Below are 23,811 nucleotides of genomic sequence, written 5' to 3' on the forward strand. Positions count from 1 at the left end.
GGTGGACCACTAGGGGTCTCTTAAAAACCAAGACTTTTCAAGTAGAAATCACTAAGCCCCTTTTCACTTTTCTCACAAAAATCAAATTTGTCACAAAAGTGTGAGTGTGTGCACGGACCCTTAGTAGGCAAATTTAGAGCCTTCTAAATGCACAAGAGAACCTAAAGCATGCATACTAACAATAACAAAGAGTAAATGAAAGCAATAAAACAAAGGCTAGTCGGAGGCCCTAGGGTGGAAGCTTGAAGTGACCTTGGGGGTATTCAAGACACTTCCACAAGTACTAAACGAAATTATTACATAAATTAATTAGTTACAAGGCCAATCACAACCCAACAAATGAATAGGGACCAATACACAAGTGGCCCAACAAAAACAACAAGAAAGGGAAAGAAAAAGGCACAAAAGAGAAAACAAGAAATTAAAGTCTTCAAGCCTCCAATGGTGGTTCCTTCACAATGAGCAAACTTGGTTAGTCCTCTCCCAAGGTGTCTATACTCAAATACTTTTAGTAATCCTTCCAAAGTACTTTGGGCTACATGAACAACTCCTCCCACTCAATCTCCCAAAAGTTGTAAGGGAAAATTGTAGTGTACTTTATCTACACCAAGTAAACCAACCAAGAGCAAGAAGGAGGCCAAGGAAATGAAAACTAAAAATGCTCAATTAGAAAGGCTAAACTCAAAGGGGATATTTATGAGACAAAACACAAAGAATTCCAAGAAAGACAAGCAAAAATTAAGGCACATTTAAAAAGGAAAGCACTCAAAGGAAATCCTAGAATGGTTCTAGAGTAGAATTAAGTGTTTAGTATTTCTTGTCTTTATAATTTCATGTCCATCCTCCCAAGTCCAGCCAAGGTATTTGTCCAAGTTCAACCAAGATTTTGGTCTCAAATAGGTCCAAAGATAGTCCAAGTCCAAGTCCAAATGTGTAGGGTAAAAAGGTCCAAGTCCACAAGTTTAGCAACAATTCCTTTTACTTTTTTTTTTCTTTTCCATTCAATTTTCGTACCAGATTTTTGGCCAGCCCATGGGATCAGATTTTGATACTATTTTTCTTATTATGTTGCTTGGTTTTTACACTTGTGGTGGTTTACAAGGTTACACAAAAAAAGGAAGGGGACAAAAAGGACTAGTAGCATGTAAATGGCAAGTTTTGGGTGAAGTGTCTTTGGTACTTTTGTCTTCTTGTTAGGTGCAGATTTTTGCAGTATGTTCAGCAATATTTCAGACTTACATCTCACTTGGTTGACTCATAAAATGGGCAACAAGACAAGGGGTGATGGTGGCATGCAAGAGTGGCTAACCATAAATGTGCAAGATACAAGTTACACATAGAAACTCAAAAAATCTTGGAGCATGTTAAGGACTAATTATCATGCAAGATTGACTTCTAAGATGGACATATATGGTTCAGCCAGCCACAAGGAAAGAGGTGTCATGCATCATTTTTCATGTTTCATGCAAACCAAGGTGTGTCATGCATAGATTTTGAATTTTAAGGAGAAAGAAAAAGAGAGGGAAACATAACTTTGACAAAACTTGGATGAGAAAAGATCAAAATAGAGTTTATCTAGTGTTCAACATGTTCATCATGTTCTTGAAACAAAAATGTCCAGCCAAGACAAAATAGAGAAAAGCACAAAAGAACCTATTTTAAGAGAATCCTAAAGGAGAACAATGAGGCTCATGAACAAGTAATGAACCACTCAACAAGAACACAATATTTCAAGCAATATTTGAGAAGACAACATCAAAGATAACATCAAGACATGTAAGAAGACATAGACATGACAAGGAAAAATTTTAAAGACACAAGAGAAGGAAACAAGTCACCCTTGAAGACAACCATGGTTCTTGATACCACATGATGGGCTCCTTCCTTCCATGGTGTGTTCTTTGGCTTCCAAGGAGGAGCTCCCTCTTTCTCCACGGTCTAGGAAGAAGGATGATGGCTGGATGTTCCTCAAGGGTGGTGGAAAAACAATATTGAAGGGTGGAGGTGAAGGTGGACGAAAATGGAGGTGGGAAGGTGGAAGGTGTTTTTGGTGCTCTTGGCTAGCTTTCTCCACCAAGGGTTGGTGGAGGCCACTCAAGGGAAACTCAAACTCTCTTTAGGGTAGAGAGGAGAGGAGGTTAGGCATGAGGACCCTAGGAGACTAAGGAAGGATTTTGAGGCACAAAGGCTCACTCAAAATGCATATATTCCAAAGTGGGTACAAGGTGGAGGGACTAGAGTACTTATAGAGATAGGAGAGCATCCTAGGGTTTCTTGGGAGCATTTGGCCAAAAATTTCAAGTCCAAATGCACCCTAAATGAACCCTAGATGCAGCCCAAATGAAATGGCTCTCATCTCTCCAAAAAGACTAAAGTACCCTTAGTCCTAAAAAATGAAAGAAATGGACTTTTGACCTTACTAGTCAAGGTTAAGTCCCTAGATAAATCCTAAGCCTATTTTTGCCCCATAATACAAAGGCTAAATAAAAATACACAATAAAATCCTAATAGCTAATGTACCCCAAAATACAAGGGCAAAATAGGAAAGGAAAGCAACAAGCTAAGGAGAGGGCCCAAAATCCACACACATGATGATCATGGCTTTTGGTGTGGTGTATTCTTCATCTTCTTCTACTCTCCTAGCCATGGACCTTGTGATAGGCCCTATATGATGTCTCAAGGATGGTCCTCCATCAATAGATCTTCGGACGCAAGTTTTTTTTTTTATTTATCTTACACTTGAAATACTATTTTCTGACAAAAAGTAGCACCTCTAAGAAAACATTTTTAAAATTCTTCATTCACACACATTCAATCCTCCCTTCTATGTGTTTTTCATCTAACTTCAGTTTGTTGGATGGCTTAGTTACTAACATTAAGGGATGTCTAGGCAATAATGAAAGGAATAACTAGTTAGAGGTTTAGGAAACTACTTTGTAAGGTATAGTAGGTTTTTTTTTATAGTGGAAATCTTACATATGATGTATTATTTTCTTTCTCTGTATTTCTATTTCAAGATGCAATTGTTTGATGTATTTGTTTTCTTTTGACTTATGAAAAGATTCAACCAAATTATCTTTGTATGTTGCTATTTTTTTTTTGTATCATGATATCCTCTCACAAAAAATCATTGATTTTCATTAAATAAAACAAACAAAATAAAATAAAAACAATCAATTAACTTTGGGTTGAGTGCAATGTAATAAAGTGTTACAAAACACTTTGATTTCAAGTTTGTATTTTAAAACAAAAAACAATTTAATGTAGTATTTAATTAATGCTCTTAATTATTTATAGAAAAATATAAATAAATAGACTTTTCTAATATAGTATGACACGATTAGGTTATGTATTTAAGAATTTTAAAAGTTAGTTTAAAAACGTATTTTAATAAGGGAAAATTCAAATTTATATTTATCTATATAATATACAATTTTATAAACTAAACTTGAAAAAGAATATTACACTTAGAAATTTTCAAATATATATATATATAAGTAACACAAATTTTCTATCTCTTTTTATGTATACAGAAATAAATTTGACTTGAAATAAAGTAATAATATAGCATTTAACTATCAGTGTAATTTTTATAAAATATATAAATAAAATTTTTAATAATTATACATTATCAGTGTAAAATATTTTATATTATCAATCAATTGTAAATCATAGTATATGACTTAATTATTATAAATGTTAATAAACTTACCTTATATAAGTAATTTTTAATTGGATAACAGTATAAAATATGTGCAACACAAAATAATTTCTCATAAATAAATAAATAAATAAATTTCTTCTTTACACAATTTTATCATATTGAGTATAATATCTATAATGAATGTCAACCTTAATATTTCTCTGATTAGTTAATATGCATGTATCACTTTTTGGCTTTTTGCTCGCACTAAAGCCTTTTGTATCCCGTCCCAGTGCCTTATTTATAGTCTTGCATGGGCATATTTATAACTGTAGATTAACAAAAAGAGACTAGACCCATTGATATTCTCGGGAGGCATAAATCCATTGATGGAGAAATTGCCTTAATAGTGTGTTTGGATGAGGAATTTTACAAATTCAAGGAATTTTAAATTCTTGGTATTTGAATTACTTTGATTTCAATTTCTATCATTCTTAAAATATTTTGTTTGAATAAGTCAATTTAAATTTCTTAAATTTTAAATTATTAGGTTGAATATGATAATTTGATTCCATCATAGTAAAATTGATTTTAAAAATATATTTATATATTGAGATTTTTAAATTAAATTTTATAAAAATAAATATTAATCCATTTTTAAATATTTAATAATTTTAAAAATTAATATTAGATAATATTTAATAATTTTAAAAATTAATATAAGAATATTTAATAATTTTAAAAATATTTTTGAATATCTAATAATTAAAAGAATGAAGAGATAAGATAAAATATATAGGTGAAAGAAGAAAAACAAATATGAGGAATTTCAAATTCTCCTATTTTTGGGAGAATTTGAAATTCTACTATTTTAAGGAATTTCACAAATGCTTGGATTTCAAATTCTTTGTAAATTCCTCATCCAAATAAAACATTTCACTTCAAGGAATTTAAAATTCTTCAAATAAATGAATTACCCTATATAAATTCCTCATCCAAACACACCATAAGTGAAAAGTTGTTCAAGTTTCTACCAAAACAACCAGTAGCTTCGGTGGCCTTTCAGAACCCAATTGCAAGCCCTAGTGAAAGTGTTACTCCACGTGGAGGTCAATCACCTAAACATATGGTCTCAATTATTCCAAAGGAAGCCCAAAGAAAGCACGAAATTAGAAGCTTTAGTGCATGAGAGCCCACCTCACCCAAGGTGTCTTATGTGAGCCAAAGGGTAAGAAAAAGAAAAAGGCCCATAAACAAAAAAGAGTTCAAACAGATAAGAGAGATTTTGTTCTATTTTGTGAAAAGATAGCTAAGTTTCTGATTAGAATTTTCAAGGGGAGTGCTGAGAACACAAAACAAAGTAGAAAGGCTTTTGTGGTGGAAGAGAAGGCACCACCAACTACCCAGGTATCTGTATCTCCAACGTTGGCTACAATGAAGAAATTTGCAACGCGTAGAGGTCATTGTCTCATTTCGATGTTCAACTTGCGGAAAAGTGAATGTCAATTTTGTAGTAGCGTTAGTAGAAAATTTAATATGGTGATTTAGAATGATAAGAATGTTAGCAAGAGTTATCACGTATGATGGATTTTTTTACTCACATGGTGGATGATATTTATGATTACCAAAAACAAGAAAATCAAAATAATGATACATGTGGAAGTGTGTAACTATTCATCCAACAACATTTTTTTGTATCTACCTCTGTTTATCTCATAATTTATTACATTTCAAATTTATTTTTTCTTTCTATTGTTTACACAATCTGTTATATAAGCATCATTTTTATTAAAATAAAACTATTTATGAAATTGGATTTTAAGCAAAATATAGTATGTAATTTGTTTGGTGCAAACAACTTAATAGAACCTCTTGAAGAAGATGATTGTTGTTCCTCCTTCAAGCTCCACCTTAAGACATCCTTTCTTCTCTTGAGGCCTTGAACACCAAAAGGAAGCAATGATCCAAGCTCCAAAGCTTGGAGAAGCAACTATATGGTTCGGTTTCTCCTTGAAGGTGGAGAAACTTTAGGAATCGAACACAAAGGAGGAATTCCTTTGTGGAGTTCTTAAGGAGAATGGAATTCTCCACGGTTTGAGACTCTTGAAGGAGAGAGAATTTTTAGAAAAAGTGTTTACAAATGAAGGTTTTGAGAATTTATAGAAGTAGGAAGCTTGTGGAGGAAGCTAAACTTGACCATGGTTCAAGTAAATAATGGTTGGCTTAGTCTTGACAGGCCACCCTAGTTTAGGAGGCTTGTGGGGCAAGCTTCTACCTTAGCTTGCTTGGAAAGCTAAGTTAGAAGCTTGTAGCACAAGCTTCCTAAAGCTCCAAGGTGAAGAGAAGCACTTCGGCCATAGAAGGGAACTAGGCGGACTTAGCTTGTTCTGGCTCCTTGAATCATTTCAAAAATTGTGGATTTGGTTTAGTTAGGTTCATCCAAAATTGATGAGACCTAGCTAAGTCAAATCCTTGAAAAATTAGGAGCAAAACAAGTTTAATATGTAAAATTTTACCTAAGCCCAATTCCGACCCAATTACTAGTCACACCCTCAAGCATTGTTAAATGCCACCCCACTTCTACTATTGAAAAAATAGAAAAAGAGTAACTTTCAATACAAAGTTAAATGGAGTTAAAGTCTCCGAGTAACCTACCCTAGAAACAATATACAATGATCTATAAAAAAAAACAAAGTGCTTCATAAATACAAAGACAAAAATAAGCCTATACAAGGAAACTATGTACAAGTTTATATACAACAGAGCTATGTCTTCCCTTCATGATAGGTTGGTCCATATGAATAATACCTTGGGCTTGGAAAGCCCACTGGTCTTCAAGTTGTCTAATCCTTCTTGAATACTCCTGGCCATAGCTCTAATGATTGGACCTTTGGCCCATGGTCCATCATAACTAAGTTTAGTTTTAATATATGTAACATTAAAGAAAATCCAATGCGGCCTTATTTGAAATTTCATAAATTATGAATTTGTCTAAATGTTTTAATATATATATATAGAATCATTAATATTGATCTAATAGTGACAAGTTGAAATAATTTATAAAAAGTGTTAAATTTAAACTTTATTATTGTCATTGTAATTTTTAGTCAAAAATAGATTAGAAAAAGGCATGTAACCAACAATTTTAGAGAAAAGCATTAGTTTCAACAATAATTTATAATAATGAAGATATTATCAACTCACAAGATCATTCAAGCTAGTATCTTCCTCTACTGATTTCAAGCAACACACCATCCTCTATGTCTAAGGACTTCAAAGAATCATCATAGGACATATTCTCTTCGCTAGTTTATAGCATTGGAGCAAGGTCCATCTTTCGTTTTAATATACAAAACCGATAGGGAACAATTAAAGAAAATTAGAACAAAAGATGCGTATTGAGTAGGGGACAAAAAGATGCATTCACTATATTGACCTGTTTTGCTTCGTGTAACCCACTATCTTAAAGAAAATCTTTGATCCCCATTTCATTTGCATTATTTGATCACACATTTGCAAGATCTCCTAAATCACCATCAAATTTAATTTACATGGACCCAGTAGTATGTTAGTTAAATTTATAAAATTAAATCATGATGTACCAATTTTACCCTCCTTACTTATCATTAAATTTTTATGAGAAGTAAAAATATTATTCTATCTCAAAGATTATGCAATAATATCAGTAAAATTGATAGCGTGGAAGTAGGGTTGGAACTTCATGACCAATTGTTAACAATAAAGAAGGATGCACTGATTTAGAGGACAGGCTGCCTCCTAAGAAAGGAACAAGAGGAGAATGAGAATACTTTTTCTGCCAATTCCATTCACAGTACAGGCCATATAAAGCAATAATTCTAGAAGGATTCCCCTAACACTTGGCACCATCAGGCCATACAACAATCACCAAATCTTAACTAACTTCTTCTAGAAATAAAGGGGAAAATACATAATGTAATAAAAGAGCTGCACTAATAGTGAATGAAGTCAGTCCAACCACTGGGCCTGTTGGTGACTCTTTTGGGCCTTGCATTGTCAACCGTAGCCTCACATGTAACAATACCATCCCCTTCGGCAACGACCTTGTCCTCAAGGTCATAGAAGGATTTGAGCTCCAACCAATTCTCCCATGATGTATCATCAGGAGACAGTCCATGCCACTGAACCAAAGCAAACTTGGTCGGTGTTCCATTGACCGGAACAGTTTTGAAAGCAAGAATTGCCAAGGGGGTGACAAGAGGATTGTTGTCAACAAAAGACGATGGAAGCTGATCAATTAGTGCTGAAACGGGTCCCTCATGCGGTTTCAACATAGAGCAATGGAAGACATTGTGAATTTTGGATGATGAAGGGAGCTCTACACGATAGGCCACTGGTCCCACCCGCTCAAGCACCTGGAAAGGGCCATAGAAACGCCGAGCCAGTTTATGATACTTCTCCCCTGATACCGAAATCTGCTTATAGGGCTGAAGTTTAAGATAAACCCATGACCCAACAGCAAAAGTCTGGTCACGGCGCTTCGAATCAGCTATCTTCTTCATTCGCGCCTGGGCTTTGGCTAAATTGGTCTTCAAAAGTGACAGAATCTCCTCTCGTGTGGCCAGGGTGGAGTCACAGCCAATGTTAGAAGAAGTCCCTTCGACATATGCAGGAATCGAAGGAGGAGGCTTGCCATACATTACCTCAAAGGGAGACAACCCTGAACCAGAATGAACAGATGTATTATAATGATACTCAGCCCACGGTAAGTATTTAAACCAGTGAGTGGGTTTGTCATGAGCAAAGGCGCGCAAGTACTGCTCAATCGTGCGATTCATGACCTCAGTTTGACTGTCCGTTTGAGGATGGTAAGAGGAACTCATTCTGAGAAGCGTGCCACTGAACTTGAAGAGGTTGGACCAGAATCGACTGATGAAAATAGGGTCGCGATCAGAGACGATACTCTTGGGTAACCCATGATGCTTGCACACAATGGAAACAAACAGTTCTGCAACCTTGTAGGCAGTAAAGTCAGATCGCAGGGCCCCCAAATGAACCCCTTTAGAGAATCGATCAACAACAACCAGCAGCACCGTGTAGCCATTGGAGGGAGGTAGCCCAGTCACAAAATCGAGGGAAATGTCCTCCCAAACACCCGTGGGAATGGGCAGAGGTTGCAAAAGACCCCCAGGGCACTTAGTGTTATACTTGGTTCGCTGACAAACAAGGCACTGAGCAACAAATGACTTGACATCCTTGGCCATAGACGCCCAATAGAAGTTGGCACTAAGACGTTTCAGTGTCTTGTTGACCCCTGCGTGGCCCCCTATAGGAGTCTCATGAAACTCACGCAAGAGCAGGGGAATGAAAGTGGAAGTGTTACTCAACCAGATCTTCCCACGATAAAACAATAACCCATCCTTCAGCTTGAAAAGGGAATGAGACGTGGGATCAGAAGAGACCTTATCCCTCATAAGGACGAAATCTGGATCAAATAGTAACGACTTCTTCAGGTCACGAAAAAATACAAACTGCAGAACTGTGAGGGTGTGCAACGATGCTTGAGCGTCACAAGGGGAACGAGAAAGTGCATCTGCAACAATATTCAACTTGCCCGGTTTGTATTGAATGTCATAATCATAACCCAGCAACTTAACAAGGTAATGCTGTTGTTCCGGAGTCTGGATGACTTGGGTAAGCAATTCCCGGAGACTCTTCTGATCCGTTTGAATGACGAAATGGTGACCCAACAAATATTGACGCCATCGCTTCACGGCACTAGTGATGGCATGTAATTCACGGATGTAAGCAGAGCACTTGGAAAGCCTTGGGCAGAAAACCTTGCTAAAGAAGGCAATGGGACGATTTTCTTGAAGTAACACTGCCCCCATAGCAATACCAGAGGCGTCAGTCTGCACACAAAAGGGCTTAGAGAAATCCGGAAGCGCTAAGACTGAGGCACTAATCATAGCAGCCTTTAATGCCTCAAAAGCCAACTACGCTGTGGGAGACCATTGGAAACTGCCCTTCTTAAGGAGATCCGTCAAAGGGGAGGCAATAGCAGCATAATTCCGGACAAATTTGCGATAAAATCCCGTGAGTCCCAGAAACCCACGCAGCCCCTTGACACTGATTGGAATGGGCCACTGCACCATAGCCTCGATCTTAGCGGGGTCAGGAGACACCCCCCCTCAGCCACAATATGTCCAAGATAAGCTATCTGAGACTGATGTAGATGACGCAAGTGTTGCTCAAAATCGCTGCTGAAAACCAAAATGTCATCGAAGAAAACAATGACTGAGTTGCGTAATAAAGGCCTGAAAATCTCGTTCATGGTGGACTGGAATGTGGCAGGGGCATTACACAATCCAAACGGCATAACGCGATACTCATAGTGCCCATCATGTGTACGGAAAGCCGTCTTGTGCACATCGGAGGGCTGGAGACGGATTTGATGAAAACCCGATGTAAGGTCCAATTTGGAAAAGCAACGTGCAGCACCCAACTCATCCAGCAGTTCATCCACCGTGGGGAGAGGAAAACGATCCTTCACCGTGATGGCGTTCAAAGCACGATAATCCACACACATACGCCATGTCCCATCTTTCTTTTTGAGGAGGAGGACAGGGGAAGAGAAGGGACTGGAACTGGGTTGGATCCACCCGGATTTCAGCATCTTGGAAACCTGTTGTTCAATCTCCAACTTCTGGACATGAGGGTATTTGTAAGGACGCACGTTGACGGGGTGCGATTCGGGAAAGAGAGGAATGGCATGGTCAGTGTCTCGGGAAGGAGGCAAGGAAGACGGTTCAGAGAACAGGGATGAGAAGGAAGAAAGGAGATGCTGAACTCGTGGATCAGAGTGAGTTGGAGGAAGGACTGATGTTGAAGCAGGCTGCACACTAAGAGAAAAGAACTGGGCCTCAGAGTCTGAACGAACCACCCTCTTGAATTGGTGCAGGGAAAGAAGTGACGAAGACTGGCCCGAATCACCCTTAAGTTCAACAATAACTTGATTGTAAACAAATTTCATAGTGAGAGCCTGATAATCCATAAGAATGGGCCCAAGTTGTTTTAACCATTGTGCACCCAACACCACATCTGACCCCCCCATGTCCAAAACATACAAATCCAGTTGGAAAGAATGGCCCTGAATGGATAATGCAACTGCCAAACAAACTGTATCACATGCCAACTCCTCCCCACTGCCCACTAAGACTTTGAGAGGGGAAGTGGGGGATTGGCCCAAGCCCAATTGAAGGGCCACATTCTTCTGGATAAAATTGTGAGTGCTTCCCCCATCCACTAGCACCCGAATCGGGTGATGGGCAATCTGGCCCGTGAGCCGCAGCGTCTTCGGGGCACCCGTACCCGAGAGGGCATGCAAACTAATCTGGGCTGGGTGGACCGAAGTGACGGTTGAAGGATCCACCAAACTCGGGTCAGGGTCCGCTGCTGGGAAATCTAAATCAGGGGCACTGGGTGGGTCATCATCTTCAGCGATGAGAAGAAGGAAACGAGCAGGACACCTATGAGATCTGGAATACTTCTGGTCACAGTTGAAACAGAGCCCCTTTTCACGGCGATCAGCCATCTCAGCCTCGGTTAACTGGCGGAAACGTGTCGTAGGTGGCGGGGAGGGCAACAATGGAGGAAGTGGTTTTGGTGCTATCGTTTGAGGTGGAGCAAAGGGAGTGAAGGTGCGGGAAAAAGGAGGAGAGGACCAAGGTGCACCTGGTTTGGCTCGTTGGATGCGAGAGAGGTCCTGAAGCTTCTCCTCGTGGAGACGCGCCAACCCGACGGCATGAGTGAGAGACGGTGGTTGTTGCGCAATCACCTCACGCCGGATCTCCAGCTTCAGCCCGGAAATTAAACAACTCAAGAGAAATTGAGGAGAAAGACCCGTCACGCGATTGGCCACAGCCTCAAACTCTGTGAGGAATGCAGAAACAGTGGTTGTCTGAGTGAGCTTGAAGAGTCTGCCGCGAGGGTCATCAAAGGCAGTGGGGGCAAATCTGGTCTCAAGAGCTTGCAACAGGTGCGGCCACGAGTGGATCTGTCCGTTCCGATACATCCACTGGAACCAGGCCAAGGCTGCACCATCAAGATAAAACGAAGCAACGGTGATGCGTTCTTCCTCCAGAGTATTATGATAATCAAAGAACTGGGTGATTTTAAAGATCCAGCCAAGGGGATCAGAGCCATCGAAACGGGGAACGTCAAGTTTAAGGAAGTGGCGGGGAGAGGGTGGGTTGTTAATGGCGTTGATGGAATGTGGAGAGGAAGGCGGTTTGGATTCCAGGTTGGAAAGGCGGTGTTGCATATCGATCATTTGTGAGGAAAAGATGGTCATCTGACCTAGCATGTCATCTAGCTTGTCAGAGAGGTTTTTGAAGCGAGTACCGTCAGCCATGAGAGTGGCAATGAAAGCACCAAATGTTAACAATAAAGAAGGATGCACTGATTTAGAGGACAGGCTGCCTCCTAAGAAAGGAACAAGAGGAGAATGAGAATACTTTTTCTGCCAATTCCATTCACAGTACAGGCCATATAAAGCAATAATTCTAGAAGGATTCCCCTAACACTTGGCACCATCAAGCCATACAACAATCACCAAATCTTAACTAACTTCTTCTAGAAATAAAGGGGAAAATACATAATGTAATAAAAGAGCTGCACTAATAGTGAATGAAGTCAGTCCAACCACTGGGCCTGTTGGTGACTCTTTTGGGCCTTGCATTGTCAACCGTAGCCTCACATGTAACACCAACCCAGATGCGCTCGTCACACGGGTCTTCAACTCCAAATATTTCCCAAGAGGGGACTTCCTAAGTGCTAAGCTAGGTCACAATCCTAGCTTTGTTTGGAGCAGCATCTTCGCTTCACAGGTTCTGGTTAAGGAAGGATTCAGGAAATGTGTGGGTAATGGTCATAGCATCAACCCTAGGCATGACCCTTGGCTACGTGGCTTGCACGGCTCGTTCGTGACATCAAGCCCTCCTCATGATAGCCTCCAATGGTCTGTCTCATCTCTTATAGACCATGCAACTGGTTCATGGAAAGCTAACGTTGTCACTACTGTCTTCAATTACCAGGACTCGCGTGCAATATTAGCTATGTTGCTCTTAAGCCTATCAGAAGATGATACCATGACTTGTACTCTGAACCGTAAAGGAACATATACGGTAAAGTCAGCATATTATCACCTGATGGAGTCCATTACTTCAAACGATCACCTCAAGACTCTCGGAAATTGGACTAAACTGTGGAAGTTGCGTATACCCCGCAAGATGAAAATCTTCACATGAAGGCTTATGAAAAGTTGTCTCCTAACATGTGTGAGATTACAGTCAAAATGAGTGCCATGCTCATCATTATGTGCCCACTGTCATACTGAACTAGAGTCTGACTGGCATGCTTTCCTTACATGCCCTACAACTACATCAATCTAGGTGAACTCTAGTATACGGGACCAGATTCAGGCGAAAATAGAAAATAGGGAAGGAATGAAGGAAGTCATGCACAATCTACTCAGTCCTCTCGACTCCTCGTCACTTATAGAAGCCATTCTCGTTCTTTGGTGCATATGAAAACGACACAACGACTAGGTCTAGAAGGTAGCTCCTATACCTTCTCACATGGCTCTCATGCAAGCACGACAAGGTCTTCAAGAATGGCAACAAGTCCATGCTACAACACCAGCAATCCATGCCAGGAACTTCTCTGGTCTGTGATGGAGCAAACTATAACCAGGTACTTATAAATGCAACATCGACGCTGCTTTATTTCCGAATTCAAACACCTTTGGCTGCGATATGCGTATATGGGATGAATACGGTGCATTCGTTCTTGCAAAATCTGCCTGGTTTAATGGGTCCCCCGAAGCAAAGGAAGCAGAAACTCTATCTTTGGTTGAAGCCATAAACTAGGTATCTACACTGAATCTCCCTAGAGTCACTATCTAAACAGACTACAAGCTATTACTAGATGACATCAATCATCCAAGACAAAGAACACATTCTAAATACGACCAACCGCTAAACAAATGTCGTCTGCTCCTAACTACCAACCCAAACTTGTATCAACAAAGTTCAAAAGGAGATAAGCCAATCAAGTTTTCCACTCTCTTGCTAGGGCATCTAGATCTTTTGCTTGTTCCTCTAGTTTCAATTTTATTCCTCAATGTATTGCTCCATTTATTTTAAATGAAATGACATAAGCATATTTCAATAAAAAAAATCAATAAAATTGATAAATGACAATTGAAAAGTTTGAGAAGAGAGAAAATTTATTTCTTAAATTCTCTTTTCATTATCCAATAACAAAAAATATATATTCTCACAATTTTTAATAAGGGTAAAATATGAAAAATAAAATCAATATTTTACAAAAATAGTAAAGTGTCTTATAAAAAAATAACCATCATTTCCTTCTAAATCTAAATTGTGTCTAAGGCCAAGAGGGAGTAAAATATTATATTTAATAACTCGGAAACATAAAATGTGCAAAGTCCAGATTGTATTGGCAACTTACTAGCATGGTGGTGATGGTGAATCCGATATCCCTTTCCCATGGTCGGATATACCTGTTTTATCAACCATTTTCTACAAAAAGGCACCATATTGTGTTTGGGTTTCTTTCCCCATAACCCTATCTAAGCTAAGCAATATCTGGAAGATCTGCGTTGTATATAGATGAGTCTCATCATTTACTCCAAATTTATGATGACCTGATTCCAGCTCTACAGAGCTATACCCAATTGGCTTCTTGATTTCTTTCTCCTTTACCACTTTCCTAACTCTGGCAGCATCCTGCCATCGCCCTGAATCTTCGTACATCTGTGCTAGAATCTCATAGCGCCCAGCATTATCAGGGTCCAAGACAAACAACTTCTCCGCAGCCAATTCAGCAAGCTCAATCTTTTTGTGTATTCTACAAGCACCCAACAATGCACCATAAACATTTTTCCCTGGTTGGATAGGCATAGACTGAATAAACTGCACTGCTTTCTCCAAATCCCCGGCTCTCCCCAACAGATCCACAATGCAAGCATAATGCGCCTCACTCTTCGCCACTCCATGAGTTTCCATGGTGTGAAAAATGTGCCAACCCTGCTCAAGCAACCCTGCATGACTGCATGCAGATAATAAACACAAAAACACAATGCCATCAGGGCGCAACCCAGACTCAACCAATTGCTGGAACAAAGCCACCGCCTCCTGTGCAAGACCATGTGTCCCATAACACCTAATTATCGCATTCCACACTACAACATTTCTATCAGAGACCTTGTCATTGTCAAAGATGGCTCTTGCCATGCTTACATAACCACAATTTGAGTACAACGATATAAGCCCACTCCCCACAGCAGAATCAAGTCTCATCCCTGTCTTCACAATATAACAATGAATCCAATACCCTGCATGAACATCCGCTACCTGAGCAAATGCGGGAAGAACCATCACAAAAGTGGCATGATCTGGACCCACAACACCCTCATCTCTTAACATATCACAGAAAACCCGAATAGCATCATCCACATAACCATTCACAATATACCCCGAAATCATGGAGTTCCAACTAACAACATCTCTTTGAGGAATTTCATCGAACAGTTTTCTAGACACTTCAACATCTTGACACTTAGCATAGAACGCAACAAGGGCATTACCCACAAACAAGTCCAAGTCCAATCCACACTTCACAGCATGCCCATGAATCACTTGACCCTTTCTAGAAGCTCCCTCGGCCCCACAAGCCTTGAGCACAAACGGGTAAGTGTAGCGGTTCGCGGCGGTGCCACGCCACCGCATCGCATCGTAAACCTTCAAGGCTTCGGCGAAGGGGCGAAGGGACCCGCGTTGGCGTAACCCTTGATGACCACGTTGCAGCAGAAAACATCAGGTTGGGACAAATTGTCGAACACCTTGCGTGCGTTGTCGAGGTTGCGGAGACCGCCGTGAGCGTAGCTATCAATGAGCTTAGTGGCTATCAATGAGCTTAGTGGCTATCAATGAGCTTAGTGGCGATGAATGGGTCTTGATCGTAGCCCTCGACGACAATGTGAGCATGCGTTTTCTTAATGGTGTCGGTGGTTTTGCAAAGGTGCAACAGGTGTGTGTAGTGAAACGAGTCTTTGTGAGGTTTGGGTCCCAAAATTTGTTGCACTCTTCGAGATACGCCACGCATTGGGGCTCATTGAGTTCTTTGGAAGCTCTGAGATGGCATTTGGATGTGAAGGCAATGAATTTTTATTTTTATATTTTTTTTTATTTTTTTGGTATTTGAAGTGACTTAAGAATTTTCACATGGGAGAAGAAACTGCGTAATTTAGCAACGGGAACTGAAATATAATATGCAATAAAAGAACAGAACTTATATTTAAACTAAATTAAAATAATGCTTTATCGAAATTATAAAATGCTTTATAATAGATCAGACTTAGAATTTAATTTTATAAAACAGACTCAATCTATATATTTAAAATCTAATATATTCTCATTATTTATTTTTTTAAGTATTTATCATTTTAAAATTGAAAGTGATACATAAGGGAATTTTTTAAAATATAAAATACTGACTTTTTATGTATTTCTTTCAATTTTTATTATAAGACAATACGAAAATAATTGATTTTATTGAATTTATAAAATAAAATCATGATTTATTAATTTTATCCTTCTTATTTATCATTAAATTTTTATTAGAAATATAAAAATATTACTTTTTATAAAAGTTTGTGCATCAAGATAAATGTCAATTAGAAAAGATTTCAAAAATGAAAAATAAATATATATATATATATATATATATTTTCACAATCTTTAATAAAAATAAATAAATAATAATAATTTAATGTTTTCTAAAAAATTGTATCATATATACCTTATAAAAAAAAGTAATTTTTTTTTCTTCTAAACCGTATTATAATAAATATTGGAGAAAATAATACTTATGTGCATATATGTTTAATTAAAAAATAAATAAATAAAAGTTACATTGTTTGGCTTTGATAGCACTATGGCTCTTTACCAGAATGTTTTGGTACTTTCAATATTTATTCTTAAATGTTTTGATACTTTCAATATTTATACTTATATTTACTGTGACTGACCAAAAGTAGAAATAAGCTCAGTAACTCTGCATATAGTATATTTCGTTCTTTTTTATGAGTCGTATTTTGGAAACTTATATTATTTGTTTTTATATATTACTTTATAAAAATATATAACAATATTTTTTTAGGTATTTTTAATCTCTAATTATATGTTAAATGTAAGAATTCTAAACTTTTCTATAAGCTTTTCCACCTACCAATAATTATTAAAATTAATAAAATATTAAAAATCTAATTAAAGTGAAGAAAAAAATTATAAAATATTTTTTGATTTTAAATTAGGATAATTTTTTTATTAAATTTTTATAAACTCAAAATTATTAACTATTTTTTTACAAATCCCATTACTTTTATAAATTAGTTATACAAGATTTATATAAATAAGGGATAAATAAATTATAAAAGTAAAATTAATTAAGCATTTGTCTTTTTTATTCCATGTCATCCCTCACGCACAAAAGAAAAACAAATGTCTTTTAATTATTTTTTTTCATAAAATAATTCGAGCTATGTGAGGGAATCCACAACCTGCAACTGCAACATTAATAGCCATATTTTGCTCCCCACTCTGCATATTTTCTTTTCGATCATTAGGGTGGTGGGGTTGACTTTTTCCACCCTTTCATGTTTCCTCAATATAGCAAACCAGTATCTCTGTTGCGTTTTGCAACTTTTGTTTTATACACCATTTACTTCGTGCTTTGGTTCATATGGTATTTATGGGAACAATTAATAATACCCCATAATATCTTTCCTCTGCTTACACATGCACACACTCAGCGTCTCTATTTTCTCACCAAGACAAGTGGATGTACGTGCATCAGGCCATTTCTGCCACTCTTTATATGCTATCATGGGAATATTACAATCCTTTTCTTATATATTTTTTTCATTTTTTTATTCATAGTCGTTTAAGATTTTATATGAGACTTAAAAAAATAATTGATATTTTTGTTTTCAAAAATATTTATTACTTACTTTTTTATTTTACCTTCTATTTTTTATAGTATTTCATTAGAAATATATTACCCTTTTAAATATAACATTAATTTTTTATAGGTAATTAGAAAAAAATAGGTAAACATTAGAAATAAATAGGCACATTATTCAGTAAACATACATCAATTATCAAGAATAAAAATAAGAAAAAAAATTAATAAATAATTAATTTTAGTAAAATGACAATAAAAAAAATGACAAATTCTAATAAAATTACTATGAATAAAAAATTGAAAGAGTTCACTTGATTTTGGAGAAGAATGATGTACAGGATCTGGGTTATATATATATATGGTCCAAAGCAATAAATTAAGCATTAAAGAAATTTGACTATTAAGATTAGTCTAATAATTATGTCCTTGGGAAGAGGAACTCGAATAGAGATAAGGGAATTTAGATTTATTTTTTTCAGGCTTTTTATAATTTTTTTATGGATAAAAATAAAAATGTTTTAACAAATTATATCTGGTGATGTAACATCCCGAAAAAGGAAATGGAAAGCGCATTGCAATCAGTTTTAGGTTTGAAAAATTTAATGCTATATTGAAAGATGAGAGTGGCTCACCTTTATTTTCTTAAATCAAAGTTGAAGGATTCCTCCCCAACAATTAAAAAAAAAACAATCGAAATTAAAATTATAAAGGTTGGTGAAAAGTTAATCTAAACAAACTTAGGTATGGTGTTGATGCTCAAAATAGTGTTTGTGTAAATCTTGTGCTCTTAGAAGTTTTACTTGATATAACCATGTTTTTTACACAGGATTTATCTAAATCCGTAATTTCATTTTTGAAAGAATGTAAATCCATGGTTAAAAAAGATTTTTTTTTTGAAGTATACAAATGACAAAAATAGATTTTATCTCTTTCAATAAATTATTATTCATTCGATCCTTGAAAAAAAAAGTATTATTCATTTACATGAAAAGAAAAGAAATTGAACACATGATAATAAAACACTAATTAATATATTTTTATAAGAAGACGGTATATTGAAATTTTTAAACACTACAAGATAATTGTCATGTAGTGACACACATCTTATAGTGATACAAAAAGTGTTATTAAAAATTACTTTTACCTACACAATAAATATAATATATGTTGATAATTGTTAAAAAGTATGGATATAAACTATAGTGACATACAAAATATGTTGTTAAATCTCATTCAAAATCGACAATAAAATTATGTGTAGTTATATACCAAATAAAAATATACCTACATATATTATATTTATAGTGACACTTTTTGTATGTCACCATATATAACATTTATTGTAATGAAAGATTCATTTATTTACTAATTATATTAAATCTAGTTGGTTTTGTTTGATAGTTTGATAGTTTAAACTATTTCATCTAAAGTACCAATTAAATAATCACTACTAGAAAAATACTATTCTACGTCACCATATTTACATCGGTTCCTTATAAAACGATGTAAAAACAATGTACGGTGGCAATTTCGTAAATAACTTGAATAAATAAGAATATTTACATCGGTTATTCTAAGAACTGATGTAAATATAAACAATTCTACATCGGTTATATGAGTGACCGATGTAGAAATGAAAATAGTGATCTATTCTACATCAGGTTTTGTGTTCACCGATGTAGAAGAGGTGACTAAATTCTTCCCCTCCCCGTGACAATGATGTGCGCTCACTCCCAAACCTAAAACACTCTCAAAGCTAAAGCGCTCTTCTCCAAGCTCTCCCGCCGCGGCCGCCTCCCGGAGTCCCTTGCGCGCTGCTACTTCGCGCAGCTCATCTCCGCGCTCCGCTTCTGCCGTCGAGACGAAGGTGAAGGAGGTTGGCTTGAATTTGGGGTTTAGGGTTGAGGTTGGGAAGCTTCTCCAGGCTCCCCTTCCGCGCTTCGCCTTTAGGGTTTTTCACGCGATCTCTCATCCGCGCCGGGGAAGAGGTTCCACGCGCTGGAGGGTCCCAAAGAAGAAGACTTAATCATAAGCGAAAAGGAAGAGGCAAAAATGCCAAACAGCTCACATGGGTTCTCCTCCTCAAAGCGCACCGCGCCGCTGGCTTCTTGACCTCCCTCACGCCGGCATTGTGGGGGCTCGTCTCCGCCGTCAAGCACCGCGTGGCCGCCAGGAAAACCAACGCTGATACTAAAGGTGGCCGGGAGAATGAGAGGGCCACCGTGAAGACGCGCTTTTATTCTTGCATCAAGCTCTTCCTCTTCCTCTCCGTTTCCCTCTTATGCTTCGAGGTCGCTGCGTACTTCAAAGGCTGGCATTTCGGCGCCGCGACTCTTCAGTTGGAGTCTTTGCTTTGGGCACCTGGGTTTGGAGTTAAGGATTTCTTCGATTGGGTTTACTCGCGCTGGGTTTTGGTTCGCGTGGAGTACCTCGCTCCCCCTCTGCAGTTTCTAACCAATGCGTGTATTGTGTTGTTCCATATCCAGAGTATGGATAGGCTTGTTCTGTGTTTGGGCTGTTTCTGGATTCGGTTTAAGAATATCAAGCTTGTCCCCAAGGGTGGGGGTGTGGTAGATCTTGAATCCAGAGAGAAGGGTTTTGGTTTTTTCCCAATGGTGCTTATGCAGATCCCTATGTGTAATGAGAAAGAGGTAATAACTTATAATTACTCTTATTTTTTAGTTTAATTTGTTCCGATCTAATTTATGTTTTTGGTTTTTTAGGTTTACCAGTAGTCAATTGCTGTGGTGTGCAATTTGGATTTGCCCAAAGGGAAGTTGTTGATTCAGGTTTTGGATGACTCGGATGACCTAACCACGCAGTTGTTGATAAAGGAGGAGGTTCAGAAATGGCAACAAGAGGGTGGCAACATTTTGTACTGCCATTGCTTCATAAGAGATGGCTACAAAGCTGGGAATTTGAAATCCGCCATGAATTGTAGCTACGTCAGAGACTACGAGTTCGTTGCAATTTTTGATGCAGATTTCCAGCCTATGCCGGATTTCCTCAAGAAAATTGTTCCTCATTTTAAGGTGGGTGTCATTAATGATTCGCTGTCTAGTGTCGTTTGTAATTTATTATGAGTTATCATAACAAACTACAAAGCTAAGGTTTTCCTTTTCTGTGTTTGTTTGTTGGAGCAGCAAGTGAATGGGATTTTTATTAACTTCTTTGGGTTCAATGGAACCACGGGATTGTGGAGGATAAAAGCTTTGGAGGATGCTGGTGGTTGGCTGGAGAGGACTACTGTTGAGGACATGGACATTGCCGTTCGAGCTCATCTTCATGGATGGAAATTCATTTTCCTCAATGATGTTGGAGAGGGCGGAGGCGAGCTGTATATGTGATTTTGACAATAAGAGGTTTTTTTTTCTCTTCCCAAAAATTAGATAAGACAGGGAATTGGCTGCTGGTGTATGTTGGTTTGCCTTTGTTTGCAATCATACCAGGCAATGAGCACTGTCTTCACTAGTATTAGGTTTATGTTTTTACTTATTATTCATGAATTTTTACTTTTATGTATCTTGGTTGTATATAATATACTATATTTTATTATTGATAATGAATCCCAGTTCAATTATCATGCTCTGAAATGATTCTAAAAATACGTGATCTTTCACGAAGGCATTGTGGATATTTGTCCAATGCATATGTATTCTTTATTTATTTGCACTGTTGCCAACTTTTCCTTGTTCAGGTTTATTGTTTTTGCACTTAAATGAATTATTAATTTCAAGGATCTTTTCTTTACCATTATATTTTATTGAACCAGGCCAAGCTTGCAGCTATGCAAGAAAGATTTGGACGAGAGATCCACGTTTTTGAAACATTAGCTTTGGCTTCATCATCAAATGCTCCATTATCCAATGGTAATGGCATCTTATCTTTGACAATCCCAAGGCGCTAGTTAAGTTTGCATTTAAAATTTGAATTATTGATATTCGTATGTTGAATTTTTCTCAAAAATCCTGATTAAGATTACATTTCTTGTTGGTATGTTGTAGGAGAGGAGACCGATGACTTCTATGACCTTACTAATATTTTTAGTTACATGGAAAGTTTGTAGTTCATGTCAGTGGGATTTTTTTTAGGAATTGGAAGGTCTTTAACTTCCTTGTATGTATTGTGACAAGTTTTTAAGAAGAAAAATTTACTTAATGGATTCTGCTAGTCAAACATTATTTTATTTTACTAAACAATGTATGTATTGTGACAAGTTTTAAAACTGCTATCCTTTAGGACAATTAAAAATTAGTCTATGTTTGTAGAGCTTGCTGTTATTTGATTTCAGGTACTGCCAAGCACTATTGAAATCCTTGAAAATGGTCGTGCTCCATAAGTAATCATAAATAATCAAAAAAAATAAGCATGTTTTTTTTTTAAAAAAAAAATTGCAATCTACATCGGTTCTCTTGAGAACCGATGTAGATTTAAGCATAAATCTACATCGGTTCTCTGGAGAACCGATGTAGATTTATGCTTAAATCTACATCGGTTTTTCAGAACCGATGTAAAAATGTATACATTTTTTACATCGCTCTATTCTACATCGGTTTTAGAACCGATGTAGATACCTTTGGAGAACCGATGTAGAATATGCATCTTGTAGTAGTGAATATATAATGATTTGTAACTGTGTTGTCCAATAATAAAAAAATTGTTGTTTGTAAGTAAGTAATATTTGAGATTGAAAAGTTCAATATAAAAAACTAAGTGTCTTCCAATATATATTTTAAAATATTTTGTAATTTAAGAATTAGAAAGACATAAAAATAACCATTAAATCATATATTACAAGAAAAAATCTAACAAAATATTGTTTGAAGGAAATTGGATTTAATTTCCTTGAATAAGTTTCGAATTTGAATTTTGAAACATGAATTAAATAAAGAGAATATACTCCTGTAAAACTGATTAGTCAAATCTTTAGTGAAATTTAATCATTGATAAAATATCAGTAACCACTTCACCTTAATAACATAATTAAATAAAAAAATATAATTTTTTTTAATATTAAGAAAAGACTTAATTTATAATATGGAAGTTAATAATAAAAAAGGCACATGTATAAATTTAAGGAGAGAATGCATTGACTTCTATATATCTCTTTAGACTTGTTTCTAATACTTCAAAAAATTTGTAAATTATAGCTACCAATTTTTGCTGTGATTATTTTCTGATCTCTTAATTTAGACTTATATCTAATACTTCCAAAAATTAACTACCAAATATAATTATCAATATTTTCTGTAGTTAACTGTGGCTAAAATTTCACCGATTAGCTATCGGTTAGTTACAAAATAAATTTCTCTAATTTTAAAATGTTAAGAGACAAAGTTTTGTTAAAAATTAAAGATTAACAACAAATAATTTCATAGCTAATTAGTATAACTTGTTCATAATTAATTTATCACTAATCCATTTATTAATTAGAGTTAACAATGAAAAACTTTCATTATTAATCTCTTAATATCTTGTAATAAATCTCATGAATTTTACTAATCTTTCTGCAGAAAACACTACAATAAAATAGACTTTTAGTGGCATTTAATATGAGTTTTAGTGGCAATAAAAATTGTTACAAAATCTTTTACCGACATTTTCACATTAGCCATTGTATGCAGTGTCGCTAAAATATTTAGCGGCAATTATTCAAAATGCTGGTAAAAACCCTTATAATGGTCGAAAAAAGTGTATATCTTTTTATAACATTTTTTTTACTTTCTAGTCGATGTGGGACTTATAAGATGAGTAAAAATAAATAATTACTTTATCTCTAGTTGATGTGAGACTTGTAAGATGAGAGTTATCTTTCTACTTATATATTCTTTTTAATTACTTTATTTCTAGTTGATGTGGGACTTTAAGATGAAGGTTGTCTTCTAATTATATATATATATATATATATATATTAATCTCATACTAATTTAGAATAATAAGTTATAGGTCTAACACAATCCTATATAACAAACTTGTAAGGTGAGAGTTATTATTTATTTATATACTCTTTAGTTATCTTATTTCTAGTCGATGTGGGACTAAAGTTTTTCTTAAAATAATTGTCGCTAATAATAAATTTTGGTGTGATATAAATATATTTTTAGTGACCATTATATATTAGTCACTAATACTTTTATTAA

At 36.2% G+C, this 23,811-nt stretch overlaps 1 protein-coding gene and 3 pseudogenes across 2 annotated transcripts; 2 read left to right on the forward strand and 2 right to left on the reverse strand.

Annotated features, from left to right (window-relative positions):
* The first annotated feature begins 1,400 nt into the window (after positions 1-1,400).
* LOC145957965 (uncharacterized) lies at positions 1,401-5,499 on the forward strand (annotated as a pseudogene).
* A 4,166-nt stretch (positions 5,500-9,665) lies between these two features.
* LOC145957966 (uncharacterized) lies at positions 9,666-12,035 on the reverse strand. Its single transcript, XM_083074410.1, has one exon. It carries the CDS (start codon positions 12,033-12,035, stop codon positions 9,666-9,668), a length of 2,370 nt encoding a protein of 789 aa, XP_082930536.1.
* A 2,083-nt stretch (positions 12,036-14,118) lies between these two features.
* Positions 14,119-15,971, reverse strand: LOC109807097 (pentatricopeptide repeat-containing protein CRR2, chloroplastic-like; annotated as a pseudogene).
* Positions 15,972-19,557: 3,586 nt separating this feature from the next.
* Positions 19,558-22,282, forward strand: LOC109814777 (putative xyloglucan glycosyltransferase 12 pseudogene; annotated as a pseudogene). Its single transcript, XR_014433749.1, has 2 exons — positions 19,558-21,540; positions 21,676-22,282. The product of XR_014433749.1 is annotated as a putative xyloglucan glycosyltransferase 12 pseudogene (transcript).
* Positions 22,283-23,811: the final 1,529 nt, after the last annotated feature.

This window comes from Cajanus cajan, chromosome 5 (genome assembly GCF_000230855.2).
Source record: "Cajanus cajan strain Asha chromosome 5, NIPB_CcT2T_4, whole genome shotgun sequence".
In the NCBI taxonomy this organism is placed as follows: domain Eukaryota; kingdom Viridiplantae; phylum Streptophyta; class Magnoliopsida; order Fabales; family Fabaceae; genus Cajanus; species Cajanus cajan.